Source organism: Ostrinia nubilalis, chromosome 9 (assembly GCF_963855985.1).
Source record: "Ostrinia nubilalis chromosome 9, ilOstNubi1.1, whole genome shotgun sequence".
In the NCBI taxonomy this organism is placed as follows: domain Eukaryota; kingdom Metazoa; phylum Arthropoda; class Insecta; order Lepidoptera; family Crambidae; genus Ostrinia; species Ostrinia nubilalis.
Window position 1 is genome coordinate 13,578,313 of NC_087096.1, and position 19,062 is coordinate 13,597,374.

At 38.7% G+C, this 19,062-nt stretch overlaps 1 protein-coding gene across 1 annotated transcript in view; it reads left to right on the forward strand.

Moving 5' to 3' along the window:
- Positions 1 to 222: 222 nt before the first annotated feature.
- The window catches only part of LOC135074697 (probable aconitate hydratase, mitochondrial), a 32,853-nt gene continuing 14,013 nt past the window's right edge, over positions 223 to 19,062 (forward strand). Inside the window, exons 1-11 of the mRNA XM_063969065.1 lie at positions 223 to 449; positions 737 to 817; positions 959 to 1,102; positions 4,279 to 4,470; positions 5,837 to 6,023; positions 6,589 to 6,675; positions 10,457 to 10,635; positions 11,365 to 11,487; positions 16,694 to 16,891; positions 18,023 to 18,142; positions 18,480 to 18,660. Coding sequence (XP_063825135.1) covers positions 417 to 449; positions 737 to 817; positions 959 to 1,102; positions 4,279 to 4,470; positions 5,837 to 6,023; positions 6,589 to 6,675; positions 10,457 to 10,635; positions 11,365 to 11,487; positions 16,694 to 16,891; positions 18,023 to 18,142; positions 18,480 to 18,660 — 1,525 coding nt within the window. The 5' untranslated portion in view covers positions 223 to 416. The remainder of the gene's footprint in view (positions 450 to 736; positions 818 to 958; positions 1,103 to 4,278; positions 4,471 to 5,836; positions 6,024 to 6,588; positions 6,676 to 10,456; positions 10,636 to 11,364; positions 11,488 to 16,693; positions 16,892 to 18,022; positions 18,143 to 18,479; positions 18,661 to 19,062) is intronic.

Consider the following 19,062-nt stretch of genomic DNA (forward strand, 5'->3'; position numbering starts at 1 on the left):
AACACTTAACCTAATATGACGATAATTATTTTTAGCCGGGTACCTATCCAGTCAGCGCATATTTTGCCCCACACAATCCATAAAAACATGTCAACATTCAAGTTCAACAAAATTGCCCACAAAGTTCTGTGTAGGGCAAAAAAATCTTTTAAAAGTTATCTTATTTTAAGGTATAAGAAATAATGTGGCAACATTTTTGGGGAAAATTATGAACCTGCCGATAAAACGTCAAAAGTGCCAAAATTACAAAAGCGGTGGTGGAAGTGTGTGGTGTGAACCGTGTACGCTGAATTTTGAACTGCTTCTAGCAGTTACCAGCACGGCCAAATAATTGGATCGATCCATGTTGCGCTAATTTTATATTTAATCATAAGCTTTTATTAAATTTTCTATCGTTATACGAAAGTCCGGCAACCATGGCTCACTGTATGAGAGTTTTGCATGGCCAGGTGAGTTATTCAACGTTTTATCCACGTTCCAGGTTATCGTAAACTTTAGTTTTCTTTAATAAGTGACCGCCGATAACACCACAATTATTTGTTTACAGCGTTATCATTTACGCGAATCGTTTGCGCCGTAGCGATATGAATGGTTGGGGTCACATCCAGTGATCTTTTACGTAAGGTCAGGGGTGGCTCGTAGTATCTTAATCCTGGTCTGGCTCGTGTTTACTTTTGGGAACGTGTTAGCGAATAATCATCATTGAAGTTGTTGACGTGAAGCCATTTGGTTTTAGGGTGGCAGGACAAGGGCTGTACTGGTGGAAATTCAGCAGAGATGCTTCAGCGTATCACCATTGACCGCTGCGGCGGCTCAGGTGAGTTGATACTTGAGAAAGAAGTGTACTTTTCGCATTTTCTATGGGTGCATAACATTGTTATGTAACCACTGTTATGCTGATACATAGGTGTTAGATCCTGAAAATCATGATGGTAACCCGTTGTATGATGCGTTGCAGGTCGCCATGTCGAAATTCGACAAGGCGCCACTGCCATACGAGAAATTATCAAAGACTCTGGATGTTGTCAAAAAGAGGTTAGGTCGTGACATGACCTTGTCGGAGAAGGTGCTCTACTCACATTTAGATGACCCCAAAGGACAAGTAAGTAATATTTTATTACATAATTTGAATAAATGCAATAAAATTAGAAAATATTAATAAAGTGACTACTAAAATGTATGTCCATTAGTATCAAAAAACTTCTGTTTTAAAATCATAATCAGGTTATTACGGTGTTTTTATTAGTAGCAATGACTCCTCTAAAACTATTGAAATAAATACAAATGAGTAGGTACTAACTGTCAACAAGGACATAGTGTAAATTGTAAATGAATGATGATGTTTGCTTTCTTCTTTAGGTATTGTTTTTATAAGCCTATTGTTTAATGAGGCAAATCTATTTCTATGAGCTAAGCTGTCTTTTTTCTATTTTACTATAATATTTTACAACTTAATTATGATTTTCTTAGAAGGCAGTGTTTATTTTGAAACTAACTCTTATGATGTGATCTCTTAGACATGCATGCATCAGAATAGGTATAAAATAACTGAAATATGTATCCAAACTGATTTAAAATTTGTAATTCCACATAAATTTATTTTTAATTAAGTTTGAATGTACTTTCTTGTAATTCTTGCTCTTTTTTTTTTGTTTATTTTTAAATTGTAACATTTTTTTTCATATAGGGTGATTGCTATAGTAATTGGCCTGTACATAGTTATTGGCCACCTTGGCTAAAATAAAAATAAACAAGCATATGTACGTTATTAAGAGTGGAAAAGAGACACAAATACTTTCTCTGAGCAATACGCTGTCCAATGTAGTATGTCAGAGTAAGAACAGATGGTACTCTAAACAGCAGAAGCTTTCTTTCGACAACGAGTCGTCCGAGTAGCCGCATGCTTGTCAAAATTTTAAGGTAAATATTTATGAATATTGTTCGTAATCTAATTGTTTTTGCTTGTTATAGTAATTTTACTGTTTTTTTGTAAAGACATAAATGGTAGCTTATGTAGATAGATTAAGTTACTTGGTTTTGGAATAAAATAACTTTAAAATTATACCGGCCAATAACTATACCACGTTTCAATTTATTTCAGTTATTGGCCATGGGTGGCCAATAATTAAATTTTACTTTTATTGTATTTTTATTCACGATTAAGTTAATTTAACCCTTAAATATTTGCTATTAAAATACTAACGTCCTAACCTATTAGGATCAGTAATTAGCCGGGGGGCCAATTACTGACACTTATGCACGGCCAATAACTATTTTTATTGATTTACTTTACCTAGATTGTTACAAGATGCCGTAGGTAACAAAGTATACTAAGGTTGGTATAAGTAGTTGGATCAGAAACACTTAATCAGTTTAAAAAAATAAAACAAATAATACCTGAAATGCAAAACAATGAATTTTTTTTATTCTCTATCGTTTGTGGGACTATTTATTATAAGCAAAATGGATTGGAAGCGGAAGTTACAGATGAACCTGAACCTGTAAGTCGGGAGAAAGAATCAACATTGAGTGAAATAGGAGAACTTAAAACTAGAGATAGAGAAAGAGAGACAAAAGACCCTAACAACAAAAAATAAATTTGACGACCTGGAAAAAACTGAAACAAGGACTACCAATACACAGCAGAAGTACATCCACTACCGGCTAAATTGACGAAAAAAAGACAATGATCACTAAAACGTACATTAAGGTGAAAGAAATAGAACGAAACAACTTCGACTTAATAGAAATAGAAAACGAAAACTGTAAAGAAACTTTAGAAGCAGAAAGTGGAAGCTATACTGATCTCATCACTTTTTGCATCACGCCAACAGGCAAAAAAAAATCAAGTCTGAAGGACTTTCTACGGATTCCCCCAGAGCCAACTCGAAAAGGGAAGAGAAATATATCGCGATTACCGTTTCACATATCAGGCCAGAATATCAGAGGATTCTGGAAGAAAAAGCTAAAGAAAAAGAAATCCTCGAGAAAGAAAAAAGGGAACGAAAAATAGAAAGAGAACAAAAAAGAGAGGACAGGAAACGGAAAGCTGAAGAAAAGAAAACTGCTAAAATAAAAAAAGTAAGAATAATGTATCTGTATCCAATCAAATCTGTAATATTTGCAAAAAGCTTATAAAAAATAGACTTTTAGTATGCTCTGAATGCACCGTGTCTTTCATAAATCTTGTGCAACAGCATATTCCTGAAGAAGAAGGAGACAGTTATCTCTGTTACAATTGTTACAATGTTACTGAATGTACTGACGATGATGAGATAGATGAAGAAATCGATAAGAGTGATACTGATGACGAATTCTTAGCTAATCTTAAGGAAAGACAAAATGATTTAGGATTACAAAGCGTGAAGTTTCAGTGATTTTTATGGGTTTTTTTTCGGTGGCTAATAACTGTACTTCTAGAAGCCAATTACTGTGTTTTTGGGGCCAATAGCTAAATTTAATGTGATCTCTGATATTTTTAAAATTATTATTGTAATTCTTATCGTATAACACCAAATAGGTACTAGCTTAAATAGCAGCAATATTGTTTTCTCATAATAAAATATAAAAAGTAAACAAAAGTCGAGTTTTTGTTACATTTTACACAAGTTAACTTACACAACGCTCTTAAAGGGCCAATAACTGTAGCAATCACCCTAATACAAGTTTTTACTCACTTTATCAATGGTAATTAAACCAATACAATGTTCAGTTCAAGATAACACTTATCATTTAAGAGAAGCTTTGGGGATATCTACTTTGATTTGATAACACACCTCAAATGATATGAAGTTGTATGTGACATTGATGTATTATTAGCTAGCAATGAATGAGCACTACTTCTCTGCATAAAAATATGATAGGCATGCTTTTGTGAATAAAATAAACTGTAAAATATTTATATTAAATCTGTGTGAAACTGAATAATAATGAATGATCTGAACTTCTGAAATAATGAGTTAACTACTCATACTTTTTGTTGCAAGCATGAAAAGATTTCAGTTTTATTTGCCATAGATTTGCAATACTAAAAGTTTTTAAAGTTAAAAAAATGTGTAAGTCACTTCTTGAAAGTATGTTTCTATGCAGCAACTATTATTCTGTCAGTGTAGATACTTTGACTCATTTTCATACAAATAGATCTTGGCTGGGCGGATATTATCATAATGCACATTTGCAAGTATATTTTACAAATTAATATCATGTTCACATGCTATGTTACGTCTTCTACAGAATCGGTACATTTGAAGTTTCCTCACAAGTCTTTTTAACACACAGGAAATCGAACGTGGCACCAGCTACCTGCGCCTACGGCCGGACCGTGTGGCCATGCAGGACGCCACCGCACAGATGGCCATGCTGCAGTTCATCTCATCGGGACTGCCGCGCGTAGCTGTACCCTCCACCATCCACTGCGACCACTTGATCGAGGCGCAGATCGGAGGCGACAAGGACTTGGCCCGCGCTAAGGTGAGACAACACTAGTGAAGCAGACGCCACCGCTCATGCCATGCTGCTCATCTCATCGGGACTGCCGCGCGTAGCTGTACCCTCCACCATCCACTGCGACCACTTGATCGAGGCGCAGATCGGAGGCGACAAGGACTTGGCCCGCGCTAAGGTGAGACAACACTAGTGAAGCAGACGCCACCGCTCATGCCATGCTGCTTCATCTCATCGGGACTGCCGCGCGTAGCTGTACCCTTCACCATCCACTGCGACCACTTGATCGAGGCGCAGATCGGAGGCGACAAGGACTTGGCCCGGGCTAAGGTGAGACAACACTAGTGAAGCAGACGCCACCGCTCATGCCATGCTGCTTCATCTCATCGGGACTGCCGCGCGTAGCTGTACCCTCCACCATCCACTGCGACCACTTGATCGAGGCGCAGATCGGAGGCGACAAGGACTTGGCCCGCGCTAAGGTGAGACAACACTAGTGAAGCAGACGCCACCGCTCATGCCATGCTGCTCATCTCATCGGGACTGCCGCGCGTAGCTGTACCCTCCACCATCCACTGCGACCACTTGATCGAGGCGCAGATCGGAGGCGACAAGGACTTGGCCCGCGCTAAGGTGAGACAACACTAGTGAAGCAGACGCCACCGCTCATGCCATGCTGCTTCATCTCATCGGGACTGCCGCGCGTAGCTGTACCCTTCACCATCCACTGCGACCACTTGATCGAGGCGCAGATCGGAGGCGACAAGGACTTGGCCCGGGCTAAGGTGAGACAACACTAGTGAAGCAGACGCCACCGCTCATGCCATGCTGCTTCATCTCATCGGGACTGCCGCGCGTAGCTGTACCCTCCACCATCCACTGCGACCACTTGATCGAGGCGCAGATCGGAGGCGACAAGGACTTGGCCCGGGCTAAGGTGAGACAACACTAGTGAAGCAGACGCCACCGCTCATGCCATGCTGCTTCATCTCATCGGGACTGCCGCGCGTAGCTGTACCCTCCACCATCCACTGCGACCACTTGATCGAGGCCCAGATCGGAGGCGACAAGGACTTGGCCCGCGCTAAGGTGAGACTACCCGTGAATTATGGCAACACTAAGAAAAGAAGGTGTCAATGATTATAATTATTACTTTAAACCTAACCTGTGTATCAGTAAACTAAAAATAATACAAGTATTCTGGGGGTACAGTTGTGCCCCCGCCAAGGCGAGATAACGCCTACCTACCTTTTCTCTAAGCATTTCGGCGTATGTTCATACTCTTTCGGTCTGAACAGTGCTAGTGAAAGTCCAAAATCTGAGAAATGATTATGATTATAACAATAGCTAATTTAACACTAACATATCTCAGACTTATACCTAAATCCTACAGGACATCAACAAAGAAGTATACAAGTTCCTCGAGACCGCCGGAGCTAAATATGGAGTCGGTTTCTGGAAGCCAGGCTCTGGAATCATCCATCAGATCATCCTGGAGAACTACGCTTTCCCCGGACTCCTTATGATCGGAACTGACTCCCACACGCCCAACGGTGGAGGTCTTGGTGGTCTTTGCATTGGTAAGCCTTTTATTAGAACTATTTTTTTTATTAATATTTTATGAACACGAACATTTGTGAGGATGAATGAATGGATGTTACCTACTTCTGAACGCAAAATCTACTTGACGGAATTTCATGAAACTTTATAATCTCAGAGGCAAATTTTTATCGATACGCGGACCAAGCCGCAGGCAGAAGCCAGTTTCCAATATTTCTCAAGTGACGGTTGTCTTCTTATCATCGGTTTGCAACGTAACTTTGGCAATTGACATCACCATATCACCAATTGTTTGACATTTTTTTTACCACAGATTTTTCCATTTAATTTTATTTATCGATTAGAACCTATGACGTCATTGCTTATTTAGGTGTATCGGCAGTATGACACTTATCTGCAGATTATTTAATAATTTTGTCTTATTCACGTTTAATAACTAACGCCAATATTCAAAAAGGATGCTTGTTTAAATGAAACAGCAAATTAAACGCACAGCGTTGAATGGAGCTCTGTGATTGACTCGTGTGTCATTCTGTGCGACCACGCGCACTGTGAGACCTCATAGTAATTTAATTACTTTTTTAGGTGTCGGTGGTGCCGATGCCGTAGACGTGATGGCTGACATTCCATGGGAACTGAAGTGCCCGAAAGTTATCGGTGTCAAACTGACAGGTGAGTTTTACATCTATAATTATTTTCTGTAAGCCCGGGCCACACACAACACGATAACATTCGGGCGACATCGGACCGGAGTCCTTGCGACCTGCAAAAAGCACCGAGAATATTTGGCTACACAACTCGCGTAAGCGCGAATCTTCGGGCTATAGCGATTTGTGTGGCCCAGACAGGAGTTAGGACAATGAGAATGATTCACTAAACACACTAAAGGAATTTGTGGTAATATTATGAAAAAAATTAGAACAGTAACGTTTTTCTTTGATAAAAATATATGTTTATATTGAAACATTATAATTGGAGTCATAAGATAACTATTTCACAACTTGGGGCGCGTGCGTAAGCAGTAGGTACCTAATAATAAAGTTTTTGATAAGATAATTTGTTAAACTCATTAAGAATTCGGTGATAAGATAAACACAGTTCTGATTCTTAGTATCAATGCATTTTTTTTGCAACAATTAAAAAAAAATTAGCAAAAGTAGATTCAGGCGCCAGTTAATAATACCAATTCGCATGCGATTTCGCACGTGTCGTAAACTAGATGGCAAAAGCTAGAAGACAAATAAAAGTAAGATGATGCTTTTAGCAGATTTCATGGAATCATATGGAATCTATATTTTTAACTACACTGGAGCACAGGAATCCCTCAAGGTCAAACATGTCCAATGTTGTTGTTTCTATCGTCCTGTGTTAAATATTTCTGGATGCAAAAAGAAAACAGAAACGCTATCTTTAACTTCACTTGCAAAATGTACAGTCAATTGCAAAAATGCAGTCTGAGAGAAATAAATCGTTGCAAAAAAGAGGAACCAATTTATTTGTTTACAAAAAATTTGAATTCACATTTCATGAATAAATATTGGTTATCTTTATTTAGGTGCTTTGTAGGCCTAAGATGTTCACTATAAGGATAAGGCCCAGAACAGACGGTGAAACGCAACTGCAACGAAACTGCAACTGCTAGTTACTTTTGAGTTGCATCTAAGTTTCTTCCATAGCGTCCGTTGAGAGACCACACATGACGCGACCAGTTTGAAACTTTCAGTTTCATTAATCAGAATCATCAGAAAGTTGCAGTTTCGTTGCAGTTGCGTTTCACCTTCTGTTCTGGGCCTAAGATGCTTTTATCGCGCCGTTTTATCGATTTTGCTCGATAATCGTCAAGTGATATTTATCGTCTGAAATCAACGATAACATTTTATCACGGCGCGCATCCTAGCCCGGTTGAACCTATGTAAGTAAGTATTGTTTTTTTTTTTTTTCAAAGAATGTGATCAACTTTTGCGCTAAAAGTATCGAATCTTCGTATTTTACTGTACTAACTGCGTTTTAGGCGCCACAAATAGAGCGATACGTTGGTGGCATTCAGCCAAAAAACCCAGGGCTGTGCGTGAGTTCTTTATATCGAACGAGCATTCAAATTATGTGAGAGTCGATGACATAACGTGCGTTGCATTCATACAAACATAGTAATAAACATAAATGTATAGTTAAGTTAGGTATGTTAATTTGCAAACAAAGGAGCCTATTTTGGATGATGCATTCACCAATCAATCAAACGGCAGATAAACAACTGTGTAAAGAGGCCAGTCTCCCAAATATAGCGATAAACTATAATAGAATACCTCTTTTGGAATGGAAGACCATTTTGTAAACAATTCCTAGCTCGATAAATGAAATACCTAATCTGGATTCATTATACATTATTGTGCTAAGTATTATAACATAATTTTATATTACCGGTGTAATATGGGAATTTTAAATATTTGTTTTAGAACATTACAGAGATAACCAGTAGTAATAGTAGCTTTCAACAGCCACTGGAGTTGTGTTTCGTACTAATTGATGAAACTTGAATACACCAATGAGATTCGATACGTTGTAATATACATTTCCGCCCCTACCTATGCTCTGAAGAATATCATTCCGAAACCTAGCGAAATCTTTAAAGTTAGTGTATTAGAAGGAACTACTATTGTATGTTGTGTTCTTTTTCTTCTTGTCGTGTCCACAACAAACCTATACAGTGTCAGCCCAATACTTCGCTACAAGAGTAGCTTTGTCAGTAGCATTCATTAAATCTTCCTGTGTACAATTGTTTTGGGCTCGCAAGGCACGACATCATGTGTGTTGTTGTGTTCGAAAAAAGCGTCGCAGCTCATTCAAAAGATTCAAAAACAATGTTTGTCAGTCATTGGTTTACAATATTGGGAAAGTCGTAACATTATGCCAATGCGTGTACTATGGACTGTAGCCGTTTATGTCTAGACCAGTCTAGCAATTATTAGATAGGACTTGAACTATACCATCACGTGTGCGAAGATCATGTGTTAGAAATAATCTAAATAGGCTTGCATAACTGCAATTCTCGTCCATTAATGCACCGCGTATCTGCGTAGTATTGTATGACACGTTTATTGGTGGAACAGTCTCGTATAACGAAAATAAGTCGGCTATTTTGACGTTTATGCGTTTGAGAATAAGGCACATATTTTAGACACATAATTTTAACGTAATATTGTATAGTTAGCGAAGTAACATTGCAACATCCTTCAAAATGTAAATAACATGAATGAAAATACAAAGCACTTGTACAAACAATATCAAGCAAGATAAATGGAGATTTAAGACTTCTGTTCATATTCACACCTGTTTCTTTACATGTTTTTTTTGCCAAATTTGAATAAGTCATAGATAATGTGATAAGATAAGTTTAATACGTCACATTGTTAAGTAACTTCTTTAAATCACTACGTAGAATCTGCCTTATCAATTGTAACGTTGTCAAATTTTCCATTAAACGTATGTTGTTCGACGTACGACTATAAGAATACATTGAATAAACAAACATAATATTATGGTGTGAAACTTGTTCATGCGAATTGCGAATAAATAACAAAGCTGCAGCAATTTGAGTCCTATGGAAACCGTGTTAAGGTTGAAAATAAAAAAAACTTCAATATGCTTTACCATAAAGGAGGATATACTTCTAATAACAATATTGAATCACATATTTTATACCAACATCTTATGATGCGATAAGGTGTGATGATACGTAAATAGTCAATCGTTTTGATTCAGCTGTAGTACTACTAAACGAAACGAAACTAAAATGCTAATCTAGCTCGAGGGGGAAGAATTATGCGAACATCAGTGGGTCTAGACAAAGTGCACATTTTAATCGCAAACCAGTCGAAAAGTGGTCGAAAAGCCTTTTTTTGTATGGAGTTTTGACGGATTCGATTTTCGATTCGATCAAAAAGTGCACTTTGTCTAGACCCACAGGCCTTCCCGACCCCTCTGGCCAGCGTAAGGAGTGTATGCCAAATCCTCCATTTGCCTCTGGTACAGTCAGCTTTACATAGTTCCTGACACCCAAAGTAACCAATAAGTAACACGTCTTTGTTACAATATTGGAATAAGGTCGTGTTATCGACTTTTAGGCCACTTTGGGTGTCACGAACTATTTTATTTAGGCGCAAAATGTCAAATCCCTAAAAATCTTAATCTTAATTTATGACATTTTTTTCCCGTTTTAATTTTGTAGATTAGTTTCACCGCTGAGTTAATAAAACAAAGTATTAGTTAGGTTAGGTTTATAATTTCTATAGATTTGACATTTTGCGCTTTTGACATTTTGCACCTAAACCAACTATTTGACGCTGACTGTAAATTAGTCGTCCACCTGCAGTAGAACCCAAAAAACCTTATAATGCTCATGCTGTTGAAATTTTGGATGTATAGAGTCAATGGTGATTGAGAATTTCGTCTCCAGGCAAACTAAAAGGCTGGACCAGCCCCAAGGACGTGATCCTGAAGGTCGCCGGCATCCTGACCGTGAAGGGAGGCACCGGCGCCATCGTCGAGTACCACGGTCCTGGAGTCGACTCCATTTCTTGTACTGGAATGGCCACCATTTGCAACATGGGCGCTGAGATCGGTGCTACCACTAGTGTGAGTTATCAAGGTTGCTGTACATCTTTTAGAGGATGAGAGGCTCAAGTTGGCATCATCATTTCAGCCATAGGATGTCCACTGCTGAACATAGGCCTCCCCCAATGATTTCCATGTTGATCGATTGCCTTATTAGGCGCCATTTTTGGGCCTGCCATCGATACCAGATATAGTACATACAAGCAAACGTGTTGGTTTTATAATATTTAAACAGACTTTACGAATCGATATTAGTTTCTCAAAGTACAAAAACACTTATACAGGGTGTTAGGTAAATGGGTATATGAGCCGACACTAGCCCATGTTAACATGGGCATATAAATGGTATGGTGAAGTCAGAAAATTGATATCTGCATTTTAATTATTTTTATTTTCATATAAATCGGATTTTTAAAAATTTATTTTGTATGAAAATTTAAGTAAGTGTCGGCTCATATACCCATTTACCAAACACCCTGTATAATGATAATCGATTTCTACACGGATGTTTACTCTCAAGGCAAAGATAAAGATAAAAGATACAGATATTTATTTACATAAACATGTGTGAAAACATATTACAGAGCAACATGATTTGGTCTTACAGTTTTAACAGCAAGAATTGTAACCTTAAAATAACGCACATTTTCAGTGCAAGTATGAATGAGAGAGGGCAGTCAAACATCTCGATTGGCTACTCAAAATTCAACCCAAACCACATTTGCTTAAAGTATCTTTACCCTTGCACAGGTGTTCCCATTCAACTCGCGTATGGAGGCGTATCTGAAGTCGACCGGCCGCCACGACATCGCCGCTCTCGCCAACAAGCACAAGAACTTGCTCACACCCGACGCTAAGGCGCCCTATGACCAGGTAATACTTTGTAAAATAGCTCTTATCGATGGTGGAAGTATCAATTAATGTAAGGGACATTTTGGCCAAAATGAGTTATATATACCAACGGATTCAGAATTTTCGGCTCTATCGATTGGTATAATTGAAATGTTGATATCTTTAAAAAAATGTCCCTTACCTTAAACATTTTTAGTCGTCTGAATACGACTTTTGGGGAAATAAATGATTTAAAGGACGTAAATTCCTTTTAATAATACAATTCAGCCCTTACCCTAAACTGTTGGTTTTAACTTTTGAACTCATTGAACCTTACTTCATTTTAAACTTTTTGATTTATCATAATTAGGCCCTTACGTTAATATGCATATAGGATATCAATTACTTTTTTTGGTGGTGATATGCATTTAATGCCTCCCACTCCTACTACACTTATGAACATTAAGTTGTCTTGTCTCTATCTTTTTTCTGTTCATTTTTACGCAGTTGGGTTTTTGACCGAGGGGCTGAAGGCTCTTCAGAAGCTGTTCAATTCCGTCATCCTCGAAGGAAAAACGCCTACGGTATGGCACAGAAGTGTGGTGATACTCTTCTTCAAAAAAGGCGACAAAACCTTGTTGAAGAATTATAGACCCATCTCACTTCTGAGCCATGTCTACAAGCTGTTTTCGAGAGTCATTACGAATCGTCTCGCTCGTAAGCTCGATGACTTCCAGCCTCTCAAACAAGCCGGTTTCCGAAAAGGCTTTAGTAAACTACATACATACGCCACGGCAGATTATACAGAAGACCGAGGAGTATAGTCAGTCACTTAGCCTGGCGTTTGTGGACTATGAGAAAGCTTCGATCGAGACCTGGGCAGTACCTACTACAGTTTCTCCAACGGTGGCAAATTGACTATATCGATATATCGAAGTGTTGAAAGGCTTGTACGAAAACGCCACAATGTCGTTCCGTCTTCAGGATCAAGACTCGAAACCAGTTGCAGCAGCAGACAGGGGGAACTGAAAACTCCGAAACTGTTCACCACCTGGAGAACTGCTTCTGGACTGGAACGGATTCGGCATAAATATCAACGGTGAGTAAATAACCCACCTTCGATTCGCACTCTAAAGGTTGGATACTCTACACTCGGCAGTTGTTGACAATTATATATACCTAGTACAAACAGTCCAGTTAGGCTGGTTACGCGGACCGTCCAGTGCGGATCCGCTCCACACAGCCGATCTGTAAACTTCGAGGAAGCGTTTTAGAGTAATGCGGTCCGCAGGAATCGCTCGCTCCCTAGCAGTTCATACAGATTGGCTGTGCGGAGCGATCCGCACTGACGGTCCGCGTGACACTTAAACCAGCCTTAGGTAGGTCCAACTTCGAGGAAGAGGTCAATCGTTGAATCCAACTCGGCTGGCAACATTCAGGAAGCTTCGCGATATTCTCACGTCTGAAATATCGCACTGTCTCAAGACAAAAGTCTTTGATAAGTTATGGATCTGAGACGTGGTCGCTTACTGTGGGCCTCATAAGAAGACTCAAGGTCAAAGGCGATGGAGCGTGCTATGCTCGTAGTGATTGAACCAGAAATGACGTGATCCACAGGAGAACCAAAGTGACTGACATAGTCCGCAGAATCGCTAAAATCAAGTGGCAGAGAGTGGAGCTCGTAGCTTGCAAAGCTGATGGCCGCTAGGGCAGAAAAATTCTTGAGTGGCGACCACGAGCTGGAAGACGTAATGTACTGCAGACCTCCACTAGGTCGACCGACGATCTGGTGAAGGTTGTAGGAGGTGCCTGGATGCAGGCGGCGCAGGACCGGTTGTTGTGGAAATCCTTGGGGGAAGACCTTTGTCCAGCAGTGGACGTCATTCGGCTAAAACGAACGAACGATGATTGAAAAAAAAAACCTAACTGCGTAAAAATGAACAGAAAAAGATAGAAACAAGACAACTTGTTCACAAATGCAGACGTACGCATCATCAGTGACTAAATGTTTTGTTGGTGATGTGTATTTGATGCCTCCAACTGCATTTGTGAACACTAAGTTGTCTTGTTTCTATCTCTTCTCTTCGTTTTGTTAATGAAAACTCGAATGCAACCTCTACTTACATCAGGTTTCAATGTTAAAATTGTCAAGTTACAATAATATTACTGTCGTATTTATTCTTAAATGTACCTTACAACATACATGTCATTCCATACTGTGAAATTTCAACATTGTAAGGTACAGTCAAGCTCGTTTCTTTAATGTAAGGGACATGCTATCTTTTAAACTACCCGTTTTTCGAAAATATGGCGTTTATATTATGAAAGAACAGAAAATTCTAAGAAACTTTGCCATAGAAACTATTTAAATCGTAACATCACATAAAAAGATATTGAGGTATAAAGAAAAAAAAAATCGTTTTTTGGCTCTCCTGAAAAGTCGTGTTTTGTCCCTTACAGTAATTGATATTTCCACCATCGTTATTACAATGGCTTAAGATGCCAATTTGTTTGACATGTGGAATTAGCGATGACTACGATGTCAATGGAATGAAACACATTTGACCAAAAATTGAATCGATTTGGCGAACACATTTTATGCACAGTTGAAAACATAGCAGGCTATTAATATACAAGATAAAGCATGTTTTTAAACTAAAGCCACGATAGCCGAACGGTGAAGGGGTCGGACTGGCCGACTGGTGATCCGGGGAACGCGGTTTCGAATCCCTTCGACGCTCGACTATTGTGGTGAGCCCATTCGTGACAAGCATATTTAGCTTAGTACGAAGGGCTAACCGGACTATTAGTAATTTGTGCAATACAAATCTTTAAGGCCCAGAACATAGCGTCCGTTGAGAGACCACACATGACGCGACCAGTTTGAAACTGGTCAAACTGTTCGCGTCATATGTGGTCTCTCAGGCCCAGAACAGACGGTGAAACGCAACTGCAACGAAACTGCAACTTTCTGATGATTCTTATGAATGAAACTGAAACTGAAAGTTTCAAACTGGTCGCGTCATGTGTGGTCTCTCAACGGACGCTATGGCAGAAACTTAGATGCAACTCAAAAGTAACTAGCAGTTGCAGTTTCGTTGCAGTTGCGTTTCACCGTCTGTTCTGGGCCTCAACGGAATCTATGGCAGAAACTTAGATGCAACTCAAAAGTAACTAGAAGTTGTAGTTTCGTTGCAGTTGCGTTTCACCGTGTGTTCTGGGCCTAAATGTGTGTTATTCTATCGTCTGTATGTTACACTGATTTGGTATCAGCCTATTCCACATAATATGTTTTAATTATGTTATAATTAGAACCTACGAAAGTATCAACCGATAAACGTCTGTAGTCTGTGGGCTCTTAAGTGAATTATAAATGAGAGAAATGAATCAAGACATCATACAATATGTTTTAAAATAGCAGCTATTACGTTTATTTATATATATACATTACGTCATAACAAGTCACAGGGCTTACATTTAACGTCCCTTATATGACTAACTCTCTTATCTCAGTTTTGCCACTTTCTCAAAACTTTTTTTCAAGTTATTGTTTAGATACGTTAGCTACACACGTGTCTATAAGTTGAGAACCAATTACATACAGATACGTGAGTAAGAGAAAATCGTAGACAATGGAAACAGGAAAAACATTGTAAAGCCTGGTCCGTGAGCACGTAGAATTTTGTCCAATGACCCCAAGCTACCCATCCTTATCGCTCGCGCGTAATTATGTTGCTCGCGCTCGCACACTCACTGCGGGCGCCCGTCGCACAGTCGTGACAGCAATATAATTACGCGCGAGCGATAAGGATGGGTAGCTTGGGGTCATTGGACAAAATTCTACGTGCTCACGGACCAGGCTTTAGTCCTAACTCAAATCGCCAAAAGACTGAGATAGGATAGTTAGTCATACGAGGGACGTTATGTGACACCTTGATTTTTTAGAATCCAGCAGAGATGTAAACAAACACTTTCATACACAATTACACCATAATCACTTACGTGTTCATAATATCATACACATTATTTAACAAGCCCATGAAACCAACTTTATTTTCACGTTTATACAAGTTTGAAATCAATCTTTAAAACAAATTATTTTAGCAAAATACGTAAACGATGAAAATTTGTGAGACTTGTCAAATTGACTTGACGTTTAAAATCATGTGTTATCTCCATATTGTCTATGACTTGTCTCTGACACATCAGTGCTGTAACCTGTGAGTCATAGACAATAATCTGTAAATTTAATCGATATTATTTAAAGTATTCACTTATTCCGATTACTGATTAATTTTAAATAAAAAATATACGATACTTTGTTTAGTTTTCCATTGATAACTTCGACAATATTGGAGATAACGTAAAATTATTTTTCTACTTTTAGTGTATACTTTTTCGGAGTCAGTTTAATTTTTAGTCGGTTTTATTTAAACGAAATTATTTTACTTTTTTATACAATTATGCTTACGTATTGTTCCATTGCTTATTTTCCTATACAGGGTGTTAGGTAAATGGGTATATGAGCCGACACTAGCCCGTGTTAACATGGTCATATAAATGGTATGGTGAAGTCAGAAATTTGATATCATCATTTTAATTTTTTAATTTTCATACAAAATAAATTTTATAAATTCTCATTTGTATGAAAATTTAAATAATTAAAATGAAGATATCAATTTTCTGACTTCACCATACCATTTATATGACCATGTTAACATGGGCTAGTGTCGGCTCATATACCCATTTACCTAACACCCTGTATAAGTAAATAAAATAAAAGCAAACAAAAATCTTCTTTCAACTGATAGCATCTTAAATTACCACCCTAGCGGAATAGAGCAACAAAGAACTGAGCGAGCGAGATGTCACTAGTAGCAACACTGTCAAACAGAACTTTTTGCAACTATTTGAAGTTTAATAACTTTACGGATATCATTGATTGTTTTACTGTCCAGTGTGTTTTTTGATTACATCTGTGCATACAGTTTGTTTCCTGTTCTCGAAAATTTCATAATCAGTTCACATTCAATGTTGCGACTTTGTTGCATATTTTTAGTATTTTGACGATCACCCGGCGATGATACGCAAGTACTACAATAATTTCACTTCGCGATTAACGAGAGGTTTTGTCGCATCACTAGTTCACAGACTAAAAATATTTTTATGTCAGTTCGCCATGTTTGATGACATTTCTGCTGATTTCTAAAAAATTAGACTGTACCATACTTATGCTTATTCTTTCTAGCTCATCGAAATCGACCTTTCGACCCTGGAGCCCCACGTCAACGGACCATTCACCCCGGACTTGGCCAACCCGATCTCCAAGCTTGGCGACATCGCCAAGAAGAACGACTGGCCCGTTGACATCCGCGTCGGCCTCATCGGATCTTGCACCAACTCCTCATACGAAGACATGGGCCGCTGCGCCAGCATTGTTAAGGAGGTCAGTGACCCTAGAAAATGCTATAAATCCTACTAATATTATAAATGCGAAAGTTTGGATGTCTGGATGTTTGTTACTATTTCACGCAAAAACTACTGAACGGATTTTGATAAAACTTTACAGTATTATTGTTTATAACCCAGAATAACATAATATAGGCTATAATTTATGACGATCTGTGACAAACGAAATTTCACGCGGGTGAAGCCGCGGGCAAAAGCTAGTGCTTTGATAAAAAACAAAAAACCCAACTGAGTAAAAATGAACTGAAAGAAACAAGACAACTTAGGCTGAGTTGCACCGTCTTATTTTGACTTTAACAAACGCCAAAAATCTGTCAAACTCCATACAAAAAGCACCGGTTATTGTTAAATAAAGTTACGGTCAAAGTAAGTTGGTGCAACTCAGCCTTAGTATTCACAAATGCAGTCGGAGGCATCAATGACAAGCTTTTTATTGGTGATATTTTGATGCTTTGCATCGCGCAGTCGGGCAAAAAACAAAATTAAATGACTAATTGACTACTCTTGAACGCGGGCGCTGGAAATACAGGGCTTTGACGCGGCCCTCTTTGTTATACTAAGCGCTTTAGCACTCTGACGCGCGTTCGGCATGCGTTATATTTCCAATTTTCTAACAAAAGAACGTCTTAGTTATTTTTAATCTTGGAAGTACCTATTTACTGTTTTATCAAAAACATTGACTTTATTTAATAATAAATATTATGTACCATTGTTTTGTGGCGGTCATTGACTCGGTTAGCCAGAGATAAACTATACGTTTTTGTAAACAATTTCTTAATGATAACTGAAGCCAGTTAATAGCAGATAAAACTACAGTTAGCTAACAAAAAAATCCGTAAAAATATGAAATGTAATAATACCAAGACAGTATAACTTCTCGAAAGCCATTTTATTCTAGCCCTGAAAACTACTATTTAGTTGCTTATAAGTAACTTCGTGTTTTTATTGCCGTATAAAGTCCATCAAAAATTGCGTTTTAAAAGCTCATAATTTTCTATATGCATTGTATGAATATGGGACAAAATGTTCACACAAATGTAATAATTATATTATCCAAGCGTCAAGTGAGTGCGTTAAAACAATCTATTAACGTTTTCTTGGTTTCCAGGCGCTGACCCACGGCGTGAAGTCCAAGATCCCGTTCAACGTGACGCCCGGTTCCGAGCAGGTTCGCGCCACCATCGAGAGGGACGGCATCGCGCAGACCCTCAGAGACTTCGGAGGCACTGTGAGTATATCTAAAGAAATATGCATGTTAAAAGATGACTGGGGAGAATTTGTAAATATTTTAATTTAACAAAATGCAGCTAAAAATGATAAGCTGTAAACTTTTAGTTTCATAACCTAAGCTAAATTAGTTTTTAAAGTTTGGCCACGCAGTTTAGATCAATAATTTTGCAATCAAACATGATGATTGGATTAAAAACAGGAGATCGTACTTTGTGCCTATATTTATACCTTGGGATAATTAGCAGTGATCTACCATAATTATCATTCATATTTTATGATTCTATTGATCCAATTTTCATCAATCTTCCATCTCATACTATTTTCTTTTCCAAAAGGTATTGGCCAACGCCTGCGGGCCCTGCATCGGGCAGTGGGACCGCAAGGACGTGAAGAAGGGCGAGAAGAACACCATCGTGACGTCATACAACAGGAACTTCACCGGCCGCAACGACGCCAACCCCGCCACCCACTGCTTCGTCACCAGCCCCGAGCTCGTCACCGCTCTGTCGCTCGCTGGTAAGTGATGATAGTACATTATGTATAAAGCTTCAACCACACCAATGGTGCAGATCGCCATCACCGGCGCGATCAAAGGAAAATGACAGGTCGCGCGACCCATGACAGTTCACGCGACCTGTCAATTTCCCTATGATTGTGCCGTGATCGCGCCGGCGATGGCGATCTGTACGTGTTGGTGTGGTTGAAGCAGTTGAAGCATAAGGAAACCTATAGCTATATGAATGAAAGCTATATTTTTGGTAAAAATATTGGGTATATGTACTTTATTTAAATTGAATAATACCGAAGCACGGAAGAGTACTTTTCTATTATAGTATTTGTTTCTGTGTAAAAGCACTTAAAAACTAAAAAAAAGGTCCTAAAAAGGACAACACCCGATATCCCAGATTCCCAAAACTG